This window comes from Chlamydotis macqueenii, chromosome 2 (genome assembly GCF_036417535.1).
Source record: "Chlamydotis macqueenii isolate bChlMac1 chromosome 2, bChlMac1.mat, whole genome shotgun sequence".
NCBI classification, from domain to species: domain Eukaryota; kingdom Metazoa; phylum Chordata; class Aves; order Otidiformes; family Otididae; genus Chlamydotis; species Chlamydotis macqueenii.
In genome coordinates, this window is record NC_141557.1 from 117,345,941 (window position 1) to 117,364,738 (window position 18,798).

General features: G+C 36.3%; 1 protein-coding gene across 4 annotated transcripts in view; it reads right to left on the bottom strand.

The window, feature by feature from the left end:
- Nucleotides 1–18,798, bottom strand: part of TRAPPC8 (trafficking protein particle complex subunit 8) — a 57,050-nt gene that overhangs the window by 34,385 nt on the left and 3,867 nt on the right. For 2 of the 4 annotated variants that reach the window (XM_086740764.1, XM_086740762.1), the window contains exons 2-11: nt 15,680–15,874; nt 12,941–13,024; nt 9,545–9,634; nt 8,033–8,207; nt 7,538–7,691; nt 6,275–6,362; nt 4,579–4,826; nt 3,234–3,349; nt 1,758–1,908; nt 447–547 (exon numbers count right to left, since the gene is read on the bottom strand). In XM_086740764.1, coding sequence (XP_086596890.1) covers nt 447–547; nt 1,758–1,908; nt 3,234–3,349; nt 4,579–4,826; nt 6,275–6,362; nt 7,538–7,691; nt 8,033–8,207; nt 9,545–9,634; nt 12,941–13,024; nt 15,680–15,874 — 1,402 coding nt within the window. The remainder of the gene's footprint in view (nt 1–446; nt 548–1,757; nt 1,909–3,233; nt 3,350–4,578; nt 4,827–6,274; nt 6,363–7,537; nt 7,692–8,032; nt 8,208–9,544; nt 9,635–12,940; nt 13,025–15,679; nt 15,875–18,798) is intronic. The other 2 variants (XM_086740766.1, XM_086740765.1) reach the window with 1 other exon arrangement.

Genomic DNA, 18,798 nt, shown 5'->3' on the forward strand with positions numbered 1-18,798 from the left:
GGTGTCTGCAGGGCTCTCTTATTTTCTCGCTTATCTCTCACAGCTGCTGTGCAGTAATTTTTACCCTTTAGGTACGTTATCACAGAGCCGTTGCTGACAGGGTCAGCTTTGGGCAGCAGCAGGCCCACTTTGGAGCCGGGTGAAAACTGGCTCTGTCCAACACAGGAGCAGCTCCCACTGTCTTCTCACAGAAGCCATCCCTGCTGCCACCCCCCTACCAATACCTTAACAGATAAATCCAATAAACAAGTTTAATAAGCACTCTTAAGAATGACATAGATTCTATTCCACGTTATCCTAGATAAACTAACGTATTTTACTCTTTAAAGAGTTACCATAATTCTGTGATGTTTTAGTCACCTGGCACCATAACTGTGCAGAGGGAGAAAGTTAAGCCACCAGGTCTTTCAACTTTCATTGGATCAGTACGAAAGTAAACAACATACTTGCAGATATCTCGATAGGTCTGAATTGCTGTTTCCATATAATGAGCAGGATATGGTCTAGGAGCTCCAGGCTGAAGAAAAGCTGACACTGCTGCCATTTCCTACAAGAGAAATTCAATACTGTCATTGTAGCTTTTTCAAACCGTAAACCTCAAAATGCTGAGGAACATGTTTTAACAGCTCAAGATCTTCATCTAATCAGTTACTGGCATATAAAAGCGCACCCAACACACTGTAACTGATAAAAGGTTTAATGCAATAGCTTATTTATGGCTCTGCTTGTAATTAACCAGACAGCTGCAAGAGAGTTATACATACTCAAAGAAATGTTTTCAGCTGATGGTACCCCCAACACTATGCAGAAGCATTGATTCAGTACTGCTTTACAAGTCCAAGAGGTAATTTCCTACTGCAGGATCAATCTTTCTGATAAAGTAACACTACCATCTGTTTTAAGATGAGGACTATTTTCCATGTTTCTCTTAATTTAAGTTACATTCTCAGCTTCCAAGGAAACCCTAGCAAACATGTACTCTGAAATTGTACTTCTTTCCTTGTGGGGTGAAGATAGGGTAGCAAACTTTTTCTGCAGTAAGGACTAAGACGTGTATGTTGCAAAAAAAACATAATTGAGACATCTACAAAACATTCATTAAGAAATTAAGATAACTTTTCAGATTATCCAAATGCAGAGTAACTATCTGTACTGCAAAAATACACATTTATGTGAAGGATTTACATCAAGATAGGACAGTGTACAAGAATGCTTCCATAGCTCTACAAATAAAGTTTCAAATTTAATCCATTTAACCAGACTGAACTCTACAAAACACAGCTAAAAATTGCTAAAACAAGTTTCTTATTTTTGCCCAGTGCTCCCATTTATCTTACTGGAAGTTATTTTAGTCACTTTATCTTTGTTCTCAATAAAAATTAATGAATGAGTACGTGTTTACAGTGAAATTCAGCAGTGACACACTCAAACTATATTCCTCAAGAGCCTTAAAAAATTTCAGACCTGTTTGAGTTATCAGGCTACAAGTTTAAAGATCTATTTTCCTGGAGGTTGCATTCTAGGTATTCTCCTTTCCATATTTCGCATTTTAACTCTGATTTTTATTCCCTTCATAGAACAGAAGTAAATTGATTTGAGAACACTGTAGGATTTGCTAAACATATGCAGCAAACTTGGCAAGACCCTTATAGAAGTTCAGAGGTGGAGGAAAGAGATTGTGTTTTGTTACCTTCAGACAAACATCAGAGATTATTAGGAAAAGTTCACAGAATGTTTATGCTATGTGAAGTACCAACCAGTGCTCCAGCTGCATAAAGCATTGCCTGATCATTTAAGAAGTCCTTCTTTGCTGTATGGTAACAGCTATATGCAAGTTCATAGTGTTGCACCAAAAAGCACAAGTCTGCCATTTTCCGGATTTGAAGCTCTGGTGCTTCTGGTGGATACCTACAAATACAAATATTTAAATTCAAAGTCATAATTTTAATAAATAGTGCAAGATATGCTCTATAAAGTCTTCCCCTCTCATCTTAATTTCTATTCACGAAGTAGGAATAAAAACTGCATTGCTTCAGCCTTACCCAAAAAACAGATAAGAAAAATGAAGCCATTTCCTTTCTGCCACATGTAACTTGGTTTCACACCCTATCTTCCAATCAACAAGGTTCACTGTTCCACTAACATTCAATGCAAGCATTCTTCTTAGCCAAGAAATACAGAAAAAAAAAAAAAACCTATGCAGCTATCACTGAAACTTCTCAGTAAGGCTGTTAGAGCTAAAGAGAGTTCCATGAGAAGTAAAAAGACTTAGACTATTCACCTAGCTGTAGTTGTTATCTCTTCCCACTTCTCCCGAGAGAAAGAATTCACTAAAAAACTATGCCTTATGTCAAAACACTAGGCAAGTTCCTGCCCTCTGCAAGCATCAGTCTAACTTTTGGTTAGTCAAATATATATGAATCACTTCTGTGAAGATCAAACATTTTCAAAGACACTTGTTAGTCAAACTTTGTAGGAAGCAAACCATGCTTACAAGTTCAGCTTACAGAAAGCTGAAATTACCAGCACTTTGATAATGAATCCAAAGACGTACACATATTACTTTAAAGCTCTACATGTAAGGGATATTAACTTTGGCTAGGTAATGTCCAAGAACTATTTATACTTCTGTGGTTAAGATAAGATAGTTGAAGAGAGTGCTTTTCACAGTTACAGATGCTCACTCATAGAGGGAAAATTGCAAAGCATACAGAATGAATATTCTGGTAAAATTTTAAACTGGGTTTAGTGTAAAATACAAGTGCAAAAAGTATGAAATTCCCCTTAATTTAGCTCTCAAATGCACTTGCAAAAGCAATATACTTAATACTCAACTGCAGTAAGTTACATAGTTACATAAACAAAAACACCTATACATGGGGTTTGGCTTAAATAAGAAACGAAAAAGCTTGTACCAATTTTAAAAAATCCTTTATGGTAGATCACAACTTCTTTATTTTCTTTGTAACTTCAAAAGCTTCACCGTAAATATAACAGCAAGATGGCTCTGTAAACAGTTGCTTTTATCCCCTTTTTCTTTAAGTTCTGCTACTCCTTCACTGTACAAGTTTAGGCATAGTACTTGTCATTATTTCTCTAATTAAAGTATTTTATGATATTGTTTATTTAGTTCACTTTGCAGAACACCATCAAATAAGCACAGGCTTTCCCTCCCAAAAAAAAATGGTACATTATCAGTTTAGATTTAAAAGGTAAGGACTGAAATTACTTACAGCAAACCAGAAGTATTCTTCAGTTCATTTATGCTTTTCTCTGGAACCTTGCTGCCGCTAAACCATTTTTTGGTAGCAGAGAACAGTGATCGACTCAAGCCTTTCCTGGATATCAACTGCAAAAAGACACTAAATTAGAGCACTACATTGCAAGAGATATATTAGTATAAGTTACACCAGTATAAAAACACAAACTTCATCAGGCTTCCTAAATTCTGTTTTTTCCATAAAACAGAAATAAATAAAAACAGTAAAATAACCAAGAACACACTCCTTTAGAATGAATCACTGACACTGACATAGAAGTCGCAGTTCATATATTTATTCTACTTCAGACAGTTGAGGTTCACTATTGCTGCTGTAAACTGCAGGCATCTCAATCCTAATAACTGAACTATTTGATATATCTGTTTGAAATCTAACAGAATATTAATTTCTAGTATTGGTCCAACCTAAAATCTAGACTAAGTACATACTTCAGGAGAGAACATTCTCCTCATCACCACCCCCATAAAGCATTACCACATTGTAAAGGTTGATTTAAAGTGTCAAGGATACTAGTCATATCTGCAAGCAAGGTTACACAACCCTATTCTTTTAGATAATTTCCACTAACAAGGAAACTTCTACAGGGAATTACATTTCCTTGATTTAAGGCAAACTGCTCCTCTTTCTAAAGATAATTTTAAAAATCATAACATCACGCTTTTCTTACCAGTACTAGAAATGTATTACTGCATTCCTAATGGTAAGGCTGTTTGCTACACTTTATGTATGCACTTTTTTTTTTTTACTGTTTCTTCATAAAACTTTCCAAGCATAAACAGGGTTAGCATATACAAACTCCCAAAAGTCAATCCAGGAAGAGAGTGTTCCTTACAGCATGATACTAAGTATCAAAACCCCTCATACTTAAAACTATAATCTGAAAGAACAATTCAATCAAAATACAGAGTTCAGATAACTGACTGACATTTGGGTCCAAGTCTAATGCTTGGATACAGTAATTTGATTGTACTAATGTAAGTCAATCCATCTCTCCAGCTGTTTACGACCATATAAAAGTGAAACATACACATAAGAAAGGACCTTACTGTAATGGAAGTAACTTTAATGCACATCTTTGACTTAACACAGGCATGACACTAAGTAACACACTTGAAAGAAATCCTAGTTTGAGACAGTTAAAAAAAAATATAAGTTTACTTACAGTTTTCAGTAAGACCACGGAATCATTAGATGCAGAAGGAAGCAATAATTTCAAAAGATATTCTTGGAGAAATGCATTCATACCCCAACTGTTTTTTCTTATTACAGCATAAAATATTTTTAAAAGTAAACTTACCTGATCATTAAGTTGCCGAATTGTCTTCTCTATATGTGGCAAAAGTCCCCTAAATGTAAATTCCTGTATGAACTGCCTAATTCGATCGTGATCTGTGAGTGTTAAACAAGCACCATGTGGTGTTCCAGAATTTGATTTCTTTGAGTCCTGCAATGATGCAGTAGCTTTCATGTAATCAGTGCTATCCAAACTGCCGCTCGGATGATCCAGTTGAAGTGGGTGAGTCTTAAAGTTATTTGACAGGCCATCTATTGAAAGATTGAAACAAAATGCCCAGTAAGTATAAAATTACTTAAACATTTTGGTTTTTAAGGATCATTTTTATTAACTTATTTTAAAGTTTTCCTCACTCAGAACTCTGTTAAGTAAAGCTATTCACTAATTATTCTGCATTACAGATCAACAATGAGCGGAGAGCAACAGAGCACTACCTGAATAATACATCAGTCCTGAAATTCTTCAGAAAGTTCAGAGAATCTAAGTATGTATGGTTTTGGTTCTCAACTACAGTGCAAAGAATCCACAAGTATCAACAGCATTGAAGAAAAACTATGAAAACATTAAAATCAGTCAAACATTCACGTGAAGTTGGAAATGCAGCACTTAATACAATAGCCCGGTTGGATTCATTCACTCTTCTCTGTTTGTTTTAAGATTAAAAAAGCTCAAACTCATTTTCCATGCCCTTCTGACCAACCATGACGTAAAACAACCTTATCTGAAGTTCTCTTAGTTCAGTGAGAAGGGCTACTGACCACTATTGCATCTAGCTATCCAAACTAGACCAAGACGTCATTTTGCAGTAAGACTGAAACAGTTCTCTTATTTATTATTTCCTTTTCCGTGTAAGAACATCAGCTTGCTTTAACTGGCCCTAGCCAGCACTGAGCAAAGCTGAGCTGTGAAAGAAAATCCTTAATGGATTTTACTAAATAAATGTACAGCTGGGTTTATAAAGTTCAAATAGCAGCTTGCAGACTACGTCCAGGCTGTAAGGCCCTGGAAAGCTGCTGTCTTAGGCAACCGCATGCTCCCCGAAATACACTAGGTCTCCCCATGCTTTTCAAGTCACGTCTGAAGGATCTGGGCTGAGTCAGGCCAGATAGTGTGTACTTCCACTTCTTCCCTATCTGATGATGCTTCTCATCTGAATCCTACACACTTGCCTTAAAAAAAAAAAATAAAATTAAAAGGCTATGTATTAATTTGGATTCAATTTAATTTACTGTCCTATGACATTCATGAGCCAAATTGCGAGGCAAGTTCTTCCAGCCAACTTACTTTGTAACTCACTACTCTGACATCTCCAGATTTAAAACCAAAAAAAACCCTCAGTTTCCAAGCTATATCAGAGCACACTAACTGGATCTTTTATTAGAATGAAAATTAACCATTTAATCTTATGTTACTTCTTATGAATTGTCAGAGTTCGTAGACAATATGTTTAATCTTCCAAAAGATGAGCCCAATACATCAATAGCCATCTCATTAAAGATATATCTACCAATTACCACCAATCCAGTGGATCAGGACCACTGCATTTTTCTTTGTGGATACCAGCTTAATTACCTTTGAGCATTTCAAGAATTATTCCTTTGAATTCCCTAACAAATCACTCAAGTGATTACTGTCAAAGACACAAGATAGCTGTGTAAATGCTATCACATCAATGTTTTGATAGAAGTAACAAAAATACCTTTAATTTCACTGTCTAAGCCATCTGTTATCAAGCGATCAGTATTCTTGTTTGAAATGTTAGTATAAGGACAATCTTCATAGCAATCCTGCCAGAAGGAAAAAAAAAAAAAAATAATAAATCAGAATTTTAAGAGTACTAGAGCACACACAAAAAACAGTCAATAGTAGTTGTTAAACTTTAACAACTGGTAACTAAATTATTAAGAAAGTATGTTTACTCATATATATCCATTTATTAAGTAGTTTGTGAGGCTTTAGGAATCTGTTCTATTGTAAAAATTAAAGTTATATTCACCAACAAGTGAAGGAAGTATCTTCTGGCTTCCTCAAATAGCTTCACTGCTAAGCAACTGCTAAGCAACTGCTAAGCACTGCTAAGCTTCACTAAAGCAAGCAACCCCAACTCTTAAACAGCAATGCCTACAGCAGTGAAATATGCTCCCTAAAGCAATTCCTGAATAAGCTTATACACAAATCATCTATGTTGGACAGCTGACATGGGGCAGAAAAAAGATCTAATTAATTTACATTACTTACTGGTCCTCTAAGCTTACAGTAAAACAGATGTTTTGCCTTTCTAGTGCCAGCTAGATTCGGTAAAGAACTATGATTCCACAAATAAACCTTTTAATCGCATGCAGTTAAAACTTCAGGTCAGTCAAAAGTAAACTCAAGAAGGAATATTTTTGGTCCTGAAGCCAAAATTACAGACATTTATGGCAAACTGAACTCAAGACTCTGAGCTAACACACACTATCATTTCCCATCTTAGCAGATGACAGACCAGGCTGGTCTGCAAGACATCACCAGAAAAAACAAACATACCCCCACAAAACAACACACCCACACTGTTTAGTGAAGTACAGAAGACCTGGGGGAAAAAAAATATCAAATCATAAGAGTGAAGAAAATTAGCCAAAATGAAGGGAGAAAGTTACTATGAACAGGACACTTTGAAGTGTCTTTGCTCTTCTCACTGCATAAAGCAGAAGTCTATTATTTCAGTGCTTCTGTCGGTCTATTTCAGACACTCTAGTATTTCAGTGCTCCTTACAGTCAATTTCAAGTAGCAGAGAGAACAGTTCTTTGAGAGAGGACTCATCTTATGCTCTCACAAAAAGTCATAGCTATGTTAGAAATATCTTGACTGCCTATTAGCCCATTTTGTAGAAACACATACATAACACTAAGGAAAAATTTAACATAACTAAAATAGGCTTTCATATGCACCTTATAAATTGTTTTTAAAATACTGTAATACCTGATTCTGGATAGTGTTCTTCTGAAGATACTGACTCCAAGGATCTGGTATCTGTTCATCTGTTCCTCTGTTAGACACCCGAGAATTTATTTTCAGCAAATAGCAACCCTGAGTTCCATATCTCTGCTTCATCTCTTCATAAATGGTGTCAGCTCTGAAAAAAAAAAAAAAACAAAACATTTACCCTGTCTTGATATCAAATCAATCCTCCTATTTTTAAATCAGTCCTTTATGCATGAGTAAAACTGAGAATCTTTGACAATTAGTTCAGTTAGCTAGCAAAGAAAGCATCTTCCTCAAGAAGCTAGGAATGATTCTTATTTTATATGAAAAAAAAAAGAAGTAGATATAAAAACAGCACTTCAGGAAATCTGTCTTGATAACAGTCAGCATACTAGTTAATGGATCCTGTTACGTCTTATCTCAACAGAATTTATAAAAGCAAGCGTGTCAGTCAGACTTGATCCATAAGTTCACTGAAGGCAGAAGACTCACCTTTGTTCTTCTCCTGTGCTTACATCATGTAGTAACACGTAGTATTTGAGCGTATTTGGTATAAACCACTTTGGATATAAGTATTCACTACTGTGCTGAATTCGATGCTGTTCTTGAGATAGCTTCAGAAACTGCTCCACAGGCTCTGGTTCACTAGAAGAAACTACAAGCATACCTAAATTCATGTTAAGGACATTTACCAAAAGAACTCAGGAACAACCACTAATCATATAATAAAGTAGTGTATAAAATAAAATAGACTAGTAAATATTCAAGCCTGTAAAAGATACTACCACAAAAGTATGCACAATTAGATTGTGGTCTTAGTCTCCATAAAAATCACTACTTAAATGGTCAGTTAACCAACATCTGCAACGTGAGATGGAACAGGAGTTTGATCCAAGTCTGATATTGAATCCAAGTTTAAGCCAATATGTAATAGTTAATAGTTCACTTAAGATTTTTAGATACAGACCAACTGTGCATATATGAAACATATATCTGAAATTCACCCGCAGCGTACTTTACTTTTGAACTTCCAAGGAGAGTTGGAACTTTAAGGTATCACCTGAGCAACAGTAACATCAATATTCATAAACACAGCAATATCTTCTGAGTAAAAAGAAGTGTTCAAATTTTTACCTCAATGCAACAGCATAATCATGAATAAGGAACATCCTGCTCTGCTACATCTATTCACCAAAAAAAAAAAAGACACTAATTCAGAAAAGCCAGAAAGTTATACTTCAAATGTTAATGAAATTTAGAAGTCAAAGGCCAGAATCAATATTTTGCCAAATTAATTCTGCACAAATGGTTCCCTCTAATGGCTACTGACATACCTGTTCCACCCCACTGAAATGGTAAAGTACGGTAAAGAGTTAGGAACAGAGTAGGTGTTACAAAACCTGCAGCATTATAATTATTGTAAAGCTAAAACATCAGCTACATCAAGAAACAGTGCACATTTTTATTTTCCCAGTTGGCAAGCAAATCAGGTCGAAGTTTTGGTTTAAAAAAAAAAAAAAAAGTTAAAGCATTTAGGCATCTTTCCAGACTTCTTTTTGTCCAAAATAGCTCAAAGTTCACCAAATCTTCCAAAACACTCTCCCCAGTCTCCCCCGTCCATCTGCTAGAAAAAGCTACAAAAAGCAGCAGGTGCACCCCATGCACACAAGCCTCTGTTGTACACAAGAGACAGTCAACAGATACCTAAAGAGCTACAGCAGAAAGCATTATATGATGAGGAAGTTTAGTTTACAGGTATTAGCTAAGAGTTCAGTTTGACACATAAGAAGTGCAGTTTAAAAAAAACAAAAACCCCACACAAAGAAAATCCTGACCTCCCCCTTACAAAATTAGTCTGTATATAGTTAGATATACTGAAAAAAATATATTTCAAATCATAACAGCAAAAAGAATTATTGCAAAATTTCAAAGTCTCCTACATTACATTTCTGCAGACAGACATAACAGCCTTCACTAGAGAGGTCTGTAACACTCAAAGGATACATGCAACATAGTGGTTTAAGAATTCATGATCCGATGCAGGCATAGACTGAAGAAAGCACTCTCTGTAAGACTCAAACCAAGGAGTAGTAGCTGGAATACACAATAAGATAGAACAAATCAGAATATTCAACAAAACTTCTGTTTATTCATTTATGAACAAGAAATATGAAAGAATACGCCTAAAATTGAAGCTTGCAAACTCTAACAAGATCTGCACGGCAGGGAAAAGAAGGGAGAATAGTCTAAGGAGAAAGCATCTAAAATACACATAAGTGGGAGAAACAGTAACACTTTGAATCAAATCCTGTGAAACGCAATAGTATCTTAAGCATCAACTTCCTCAATGTTGTAGGCTCACATGTATTCAGTCCTTGTTACTGTAACTACTCCATACTACTCCTTTAAACACACACACACACTTGGGAAAAAAAGAAAACAAAACAAAATCAAAATTCTTCTAAAGGTCACTGAATTTGCCTCAGCTAGGGATGTAAGAATTAACCAAGAAGCAAAATTAACTTTTGAGTACGTAGAGGAACTAAAGATTATCAAACACCTATCCTGCCAGCCTGTCTGTAGCTTTTTGGAAGTGTTGTGACTTGGCTTGACAGTAGTTCCCTTTCTCTGCCCTGCTAAAACAAACAATTCAGCTGTCAGTTGGCAAAGCAGAGATCCAAAAAGCTAAAAGCTCAGATCTGAGTTGTACCATTAATGCCTTAAAATGTTGACTTCCCATGTTTAATTGCTCTTCTACAACAGTGATTTCATTTTTCTAAGAGCAACAAATCAAGGAAAACCAAGTATGTCTGGGACATCCAAAGAACATGTGAACTTAAAAATCTTGTCTGTTTCTTTCCATTCCAACTATCAGCAAAGCCATGAAGTATTTTTTCTTCTTTCAAGTCTGTTTTATGCCATCTCAAATCTGCAATTTCTTCCCACGAGTGGAAAAAAAGATCACTGAGCAAAATCAGTCAGCTTCCAACACTCTGACTCCACACTAATGTGCAAACTAGAAAACAATAACTAGCAGAGAAAAAAGGCATTAACAAGAAATCCTGAAGATTTTTTTTTTAATATTGCCCTAAGAAAACACATTCCTTGACTTAACTCATGCAACAATTTTTAATGCTTTGTAAACCTCCTCCTCTCACCCCAAAGAAACACCATCTCGATTTCTTAGCTGACTTCAGGAAATGGAGTTTGATTTTTGTGTTGGAATTACTTTCTAGTGCATTAAGTTAACGTATTGTATTTAGTTCTACACTGTCAGGCCACCTTACATCAGCTTCATCCACACAGAAGTCAGATTATAGTCACACTTCATAACTGAACTCAGTGTAGCAGTCAGCACACGCTGCATAAAAAAAGATCAACACAAAGCAAATCTCTAGTTTTTGATTACAGCCTTTCTAGCAGCTGCTCTCTGACCACTCATCTAGGATATAAAAAGTTCCTGGCTTTACTAAGTCTACATGCAAATATTGTTATTTCAATTAAGGAAAACACAGCTTGTTACTAAAAACAAACCATGAGAAAGTGACTCAAATGCATATTTTTCACAAGTATAACAAAGCCTTGTAGTAACTCACTTTCAAATCAAACAATGTTGAACTACTTTAGGCAGAAATTTCAACCTCATTTTAGTTTCAAGCTTTGTTTCCAGTTCTCTGTTTCTGTTTTACAGCTGAACCGCAGCAAAAATAAGGTTTTTAAAATCTGACAGAGCTACAAACAGGGAAATGTTACTTTAGTTTCTGGGGTTCCCCCTCCCACCCTATCAAGAACCTTGGAAGTGGCTACAAAGGCAAATGGATTCCCTTTACACAACCACAACATACATTAACGTTATTCACTCAAGAGCATTACAGGGCTATAATGTTTTATAGTAGATACTTAAAATTATAAACATGCACCATATTAAAAAAAAACCCCAATATTTGAAAAAAATTCACAGATGTAACATTTCATAACACACATTGTAGCAGCACATAGCAACACTGTGTCATTTAAGTACACAAATCTGCATATTTTGCATTTTTCCAGTAATATGTTTCCAACTTACTAAATAAGCAGAACTGAATTTTAGGCAAACTTGTTAATGTGTTCAGAAATTCTTAAGAAAAACACTGGTAAGTAATATTCGTACATAACAGCTTAAGAATTAAAAGTCTACATTATGAAGTTTTGTACTTTTTAGCTACCTGATGACCAAGATTAATTCCACAGATACTGGCACTCAGGCACATTCAGAAAAGAAGGCAGCATCTTAACAGACACCATTGAAATAACAGCTATTGCTAACCAAAGGCATAAACTTCAGAACCATAGAATGGTTTGGGTTGGAAGGGATCCTTCAAAGGTCATCTAGTCCAATCCCCCTGCAAGAAGCAGGGACATCCCCAACTAGATCAGGTTGCTCAGAGCCTCACCCAACCTGACCTTGAATGCTTCCAGGAATGGGGCATCCATCACCTCTCTGGGCAACCTGTGCCAGTGTTCCACCACCCTCATCATAAGAATTTTTTTCCTTTTATCAAGCTTCAGACTATTTTAAAAACATTACTCCTCATCCTATCACAACAGGCCCTGCTAAAGAGTTTCTCCCTGTCTTTTCTATAAGGCTTTCTTTAGGTACTGGAAGACCACTATAACGCATCCCCGGAGCCTTCTCTTCTCCAGGCTGAACAGCCCCAACTCTCTCAGCCTGTGCTCATAGGAGAGGTGCTCCAGCCCTCTGATCAAACTTTGTTAATATTTAAAACTGAAAACCATCAAAATCTGTCTCTTATACACCACAACACAGAACTTTACGGTAAGTTGAGAGGTCAATAACCAACACATTTTGGTAGCAAAGTCTTATAAATTAGGTGAAAATGTACTACAAAGCTTTTTGTTTGTTTGTTTGTTTTAAAGAGAGTCATGCTCCAGAAAGAATGTCAATATAGCAGAGGCATATGTGCTTTTATTTTAGTACAGTCAGCACTTTAGTTCCAATTTGAGAAGTGCTACTATCCCCTGAGATGGAAGTTCTATAGAGAAGCAGAAAGTATTTACATTTGAAATACAGAACAGTGACAGTATACAGTTCCATAAGATCAAACAAGACAGTGCTTTTACAGTATCAGGTTATTTCCCACCACCACTCTGCATTTACTGACTCTATGGAACGACCAAATGATTTAGATTAACAGGAGTAGAAATGTGACTAAAAGAAAAATTAAACAACCATCACCAATAATTTTTCATTTAGGGGAGAAAAAAAATGGAGGAACACACATCTACACTAAGAAAAGTGCTAAACAGTTGTAGCAGATGGTAAGGAAAGGTGGATGGAGCACATGGAAGAGGAATAAAGGGCAATTTGGTAAATTGGCACCAACCACAAAAAAATACCTGAATAAAACGTGGATGTGTTCAGTTCCATCAGTGTCTCTTTCCAATTACTGTACCAAGGAACACTAGCTTTAACTGAGCGATCTGATAGAAAAAACATGATATTATTATACTAAAAAGGGTCAGGTGCAAACATACTATTGGCTTTTACGCTCTGGTAGCATGAATTATAAAATCTATACCATCCAGGCCCATCAGGGACTGAAGACATTTGATTCCAGCTAAATTAAGTCACAAACATTTCAGGCTCCTCTACGTTTGACAGTGTACTTTAATAGAACTCAATATTAATTTATCATTCAGTCCAAATTCTGAGCTTGAATAAAAGTGTCTTTAAAGCAGTAAAGAATTAAGTTATATTTAGATATTATTGCTATTTTTCTAGTTGGAAGATACTATAAATGTAAGACACTAATTTCTGTGATTTCTCAGCCTGTAGTACACTAAGTTAAAGTAACTGAAGATGCTGAAAGCAGTTACCACAACATTCTCCCTTATCTCCATCATATTCCTGTACTGCTGCATACCAGCATTCGCATCATGCAGCACGGAACAAACATAGCCAGGGAAGTGATCCAGCTGAAAACTTACTTGGGAGAAGAAAAAAAAAATTTTAAGTCTTCAGTAGGATCACTTTTCCTCACTCTCCACATGTACATGGGAGAAGCAGGCATGGCTGAACCTAAGCACCCTTTCAGCAATCAACCAGGTCTCTCAGTACAAGATTACAGAACTATGAGATTATTAAACAACAAGTGTAACAAAGAAGGATTACAGACAATTAAACCAATTCACCACAGTAGTTCCAAAACCTTTCTCAAAAAAAGAGCAGGATGATGATCCCTGCACTGGCAACATTCATACACGAGCTTCTTAAACAACGTTTGTGTCTTCCTTCAAAACAGAATGCACTCGATCATCACTAGATTAAGGAAATATGTTTTGATATTGCTATCCTAGAAAACTAATTCACCAAAACAAAAAGAGCAAATTAAAAAAACAGATGAGAGCATTTCACATTTCCATGCCAAAAGATTATGTTTTGTTGCCAGGAATGAATGCTTCCATGGGTTTTCAATAAAACGGTCTAACAAAGTTGCAAAAACAGTAAGTTTCTCCATAAACACTCAGTTTTCTAAGTAGAAAAGGAACTCCACCTGACAAGCTAAGGACCTTCCTCACATCCTCCTACAGTGTAATAGTATCCAAGTTTCATTATCAAGAGCACTGTGCCAGTGTTCTGTACCCCTAAAAATGGGTACCACAAAACTACAAAGTTGTTACATAATTTTGTCCTTCTGTATGATCTTAATCAGATTATACATATCTCTCCTCCTGGCAAATAAGCACATAGTCAGTCTGACTGGAAACAAGAACCTAATCATTTAAAGACAGAAGAGAGCCAAGTATGGCAATTCATATGTTTGATGCTCCAGCAGCAAACCAGAAAAATAAAAGGAGAGTTATTTGCTTCTACAACTACAAAGCATGGCATTGCTTGATGTAGCCACTATTCTTCTTCCCTTCTTTCACTACCTCACTTCTTAATTAAGGTAACCAGAAAAGTTACAGAAAAGTCTCTTCACTGAAACCACTCTGCTTTCTTAGGGTCCTACAATCTCTTGAATTAAAGCAGACTTTCCCTCCAAAGAGATTTCACATAAAAATGGCAGTTCACCAATTTCACAGATAAAGAGGAGCATAGAAACTGAGAAAAGGGTGCAGTTTCCAATAGCTCTCAAAAATTAGAATTTCCAGGATCAAGTCTTTTCTTTTACTCTCAATATTTCACACTAAGTTGAGGACATGGCTTGTAAATTAGGTATCAAAGATGTAGCATTATGCAATTTCTTATCATCAACGTGAAAAAAAAAAAAAAAAAAAATCAACATACTATGACAATATCACTACCTAATCTGCATGAATTTTCACCAGTCTTTTGCTATAACAAAGTAAAATTTCTCACTGCATGTTGAAATTTAAGTACAATAAATCACTCATGTTTAAATAGGGCAATGCATACATGCATTAAGTATGTACTCAAAGGCTTTAACAGATTAGGGTCTTAATTGGGAGGAGTTTAATCTTCTCAGCTCTCAAGATCATGTCTCATTTAGAATTATTCACAACATCTTATCCCTTGGAGATCTGAAAAAACATTTTTAGAATATTCTAGCCATTTTCACAGTGAAATACGAAGCACAGAGTTTCATGTCAAAAAACAGTACAAGGAATCACATTTTTCCTCAAAATCTTTTTGCCCTTAAACTTTTAATGACAACTTTATAAACTCTATGCATTAAGTAAAAGGACAAACAAAAGAAGTCAGGAGGACTAACTTCAACACAAAGCTGTATATTAGTATCGACATTGTAAATAAATTCTGATATTTATTCCACCAAGAGTAACAAGTTAGTATATCAGTTTTGTAAGAGGAAAACTCTCTAATGCAATGAGTTGATACCACAATCAAAGCCTGATTATTTTCTACATTAAAATAATATGATGATTTAACACAACTTCAGAAGAATGATAACATTAGGAAACATTAAAGACGCTGTTCAGCCACTTTTTTAGCATTATATAAAAACAAAACTATTTGATAAACCTGAATAAGTAAAAACAATTACTCAAAAATAATTGAGTAACTTTAATATATGTCCTGAACCTGAAACTAAAGCTAGAAACCTTACAGTAAATTCCAGTTTAAGTTATGAAAAACACAGTATCATTACATACCACTAATGTTGAGATCATAATCTCCAGCTGTGATCACATTGGCTACCAGTCCTTCAGCAGGCTGACTGACAGACACAACATCATTCAAAAGTTTTCGAATGGCACCGGGCTGAGGTGGGTGAGTAATAATGTTGTTGACAGCAATCTTCAAATTTTTAATTATGTGAAGCTGATTATTAGGATCTCTCATGTGAACTAAAAAAGAAAAGAGATAAGCTTTATTGAGGAGTATAACAGAGTTAAAACAGTTACCACAAATTGGTATTTCTTCAATAGATTTTTCTTTCTTTAAAAATCACTTTCTTCACTAAACTGCTCCAATGTCAATTCTAGATCACAGACCATAATACTCAAGTATCAAAAATGGAGTGAGGGGAAGGGAAGAACGAGAGATTACTTCAACGCTAGACTCATCTATACAGACTGATGAAAACCTAGTACAGGATCTTAGCTTATAAGAATATTCACCCAGAGCAACAAAGTACTCAAAACCCACGCCCTACCCTGCTGCACCCCCCTCCTTGTGGAATGTACTCAACTTGCACAGAAAGCCTACAGTAATCACGTATGGATGTCACATAACATTTCATATTCCAAGGCATCCCCAGTTTCCAAGAAAACCCCAGCATATAACAGCATACAAGAATCTTGGCAGGGATAGCATAGTAATAGTTCATCCAAAATGAACATATCCTTTCATTTTTAATACTACAGTGTGATTATCTTTGTTTGGTTTGTTGTTGTTTTTAAAGAAATGCTTTTAGAACTCCCTTGTTTTGGGGGGCAAAAGGCATCACAGGATTTATTTATTTCAACAAAACGTTATTGAAGTTACATTTCTTGAGTGACAAACTGTTGGTAAAAATTAATCCATTAAAAATAAAATCAATGTTAGCAACACACGTTAGTAACACACTGTTTGAGAGCAGCCCTGAGGAGAAGGACTTGGGGGGTACTGGTGGACGAGAAGCTCAACTTGAGTTGGCAATGTGCGTTCGCAACCCAGAATGCCAATTGCATCCTGGGCTCCATAGAAGCAGCACAGCCAGCAGGTCGAGGGGGAGGATTCTGCCCCTCTGCTCTCGTGAGACCCCCCCTGGAGTACTGTGTCCAGCTCTGGAGCCCTCAGCACAGAAAAGACCTGTTGGAGCAAGTCCAAAGGAAGGCCACGAAGATGATCAGAGGGCTGGAGCACCTCTCCTATGAGGAAAAGCTGAGCGAGTTGGGGTTGTTTAGCCTAGAGAAAAGGAGGCTCTGGGAAAACCATATTGCAGCCTTCTGGTACTTAAAGACAGGCTTACAAGAAAGATGGAAACAAACTCTTCAGCAGGGTCTGTTGCGATAGGACAAGGGGTAATGGTTTTAAACTAGAAGGAGGCAGGCTCAGACTAGATGTAAGGAAGAAGTTTTCTTACAACGAAGGTGGTGAAACATTGGAATAAGTTGCCCAGAGAGGTGGTGGATGCCCCATCCCTGGAAACATTCAAGGCCAGGTTGGATGGGACTCAGCAACCTGATCTGTCCCTGCTCCTTGTGGGAGTGTTGGACTAGATGACCTTTAAAGGTCCTTTCCAACCCTAACCATTCCACGATTCTATGAGCACCAACATATCTGATTCAATTTTAAATACTTGTTTGAAAAACAAAAAGTCTTACAAGTATTAAATATTCATTTCAGAATTATACATGAGAGTTTTGCCTGACAAATAGTGGATTACTGCATGCAGCCTTAAAAAAAAAATCCCAACAATACAGCAAAAATGTCCATGGACCTAGTGTTTAGGGCAGAACTACAAACAGCTGGCAAGTAAGCAAGATGTTGGTGTGTAAAGTTTGCTTATTTAGAAAAAGTGAAGTAGACTGCTAGCAATGAAAATAATAGTTCAAAAAATAAACAGATTCATTATTAAAATAGGCCTTTAAAAGTGCGATACCCGCCTTACGTTATTAGCACACAGTAACTTACACTGTTTTGGCTTTGCGTTACTTATCCAAAAAATATTTTCCTCCCATTAAGACCAACTTCTCCAAGAAAGCCATCAGACAGAAAACACCACTAGAGTCCCACGCCCATGCAAAGGGGTCAATACTAAGCCTAAAAGATAAGGTAGCAAAATCCACCAAGATGATTAATGAACAATGGTATTTAACTGAAAGTTAAAGCTGAAATTCCATATGACTGTGACAGCTATACATGTGGTGCCTTTATTTTCTGTATGTTTAAAAAATATCATCATATGCAGATTTAACTTTTTACTTTAATTGTGATTGCTTTTATTCCCTAAGTCCCTGCTTTTGTTTTGTTTTGGAGGTTTTGTTGTTTTTTTAAAAAAAAGTGTGTCTCCTGAAAAGAAAAAAAAAAAAAAAAGAAAGAAAAAAAAAAGATTAATCATAAGAAAACTACAGGTTTTTTTACACTTACGCATACAGGTCCATCTTTCTATTTAAGGTCTAGCTCTGTGATCTTTTCACTAAACTTTGACTGGGCTGCAACCTCTTGTATCTTATAGACAGTTACACGTTATAAGCAACAATTAGAGCTTCACATGACTCGTAGATGCAGAGCTCCCTTTGTAGAACCATTGTGAATCTTACTGCCTCAAGCCATCTGTTTTTTATAAAGTATTCACGACATTTTCAGACTATACAATTCTGTGTCTGCTCTGATTTTTTATGTCATTTTCCCTATTTCAAACCACAAGCATCATGAAGCAAGCCAGACTAGGTGCAGGGAGGACCCATAGAGTATGGCTACCTAAGACACTTGGTGCTACCACATGCCCTACAGTACAGCCCTTGACTCCTTTGCATTTTATTTTCACCAATCACTGTATAGTATATGAAGGGCAGCACAAAGGAAAATTCTTGTTGTTCTCCTCGTCTTGCAACTAACCACAAAATTCACACCATGAAGTTCTGAAACTGAGTCTTCAGCCTCCTCCAGCCTGGAGAGCACTCCACATCTTTTCCACAAGCTTTTTCAGAAGTAACAACTACACAGTCCAAGCCAGATTATACCAGATGTGTGTACAGTCCATCTTAGCTGTTAAAGCAGATTTCCATCGCAGTTCAAGACTGGACTGGTGTGGTTCTACCCTCTTCAGTCACACATTCACTCC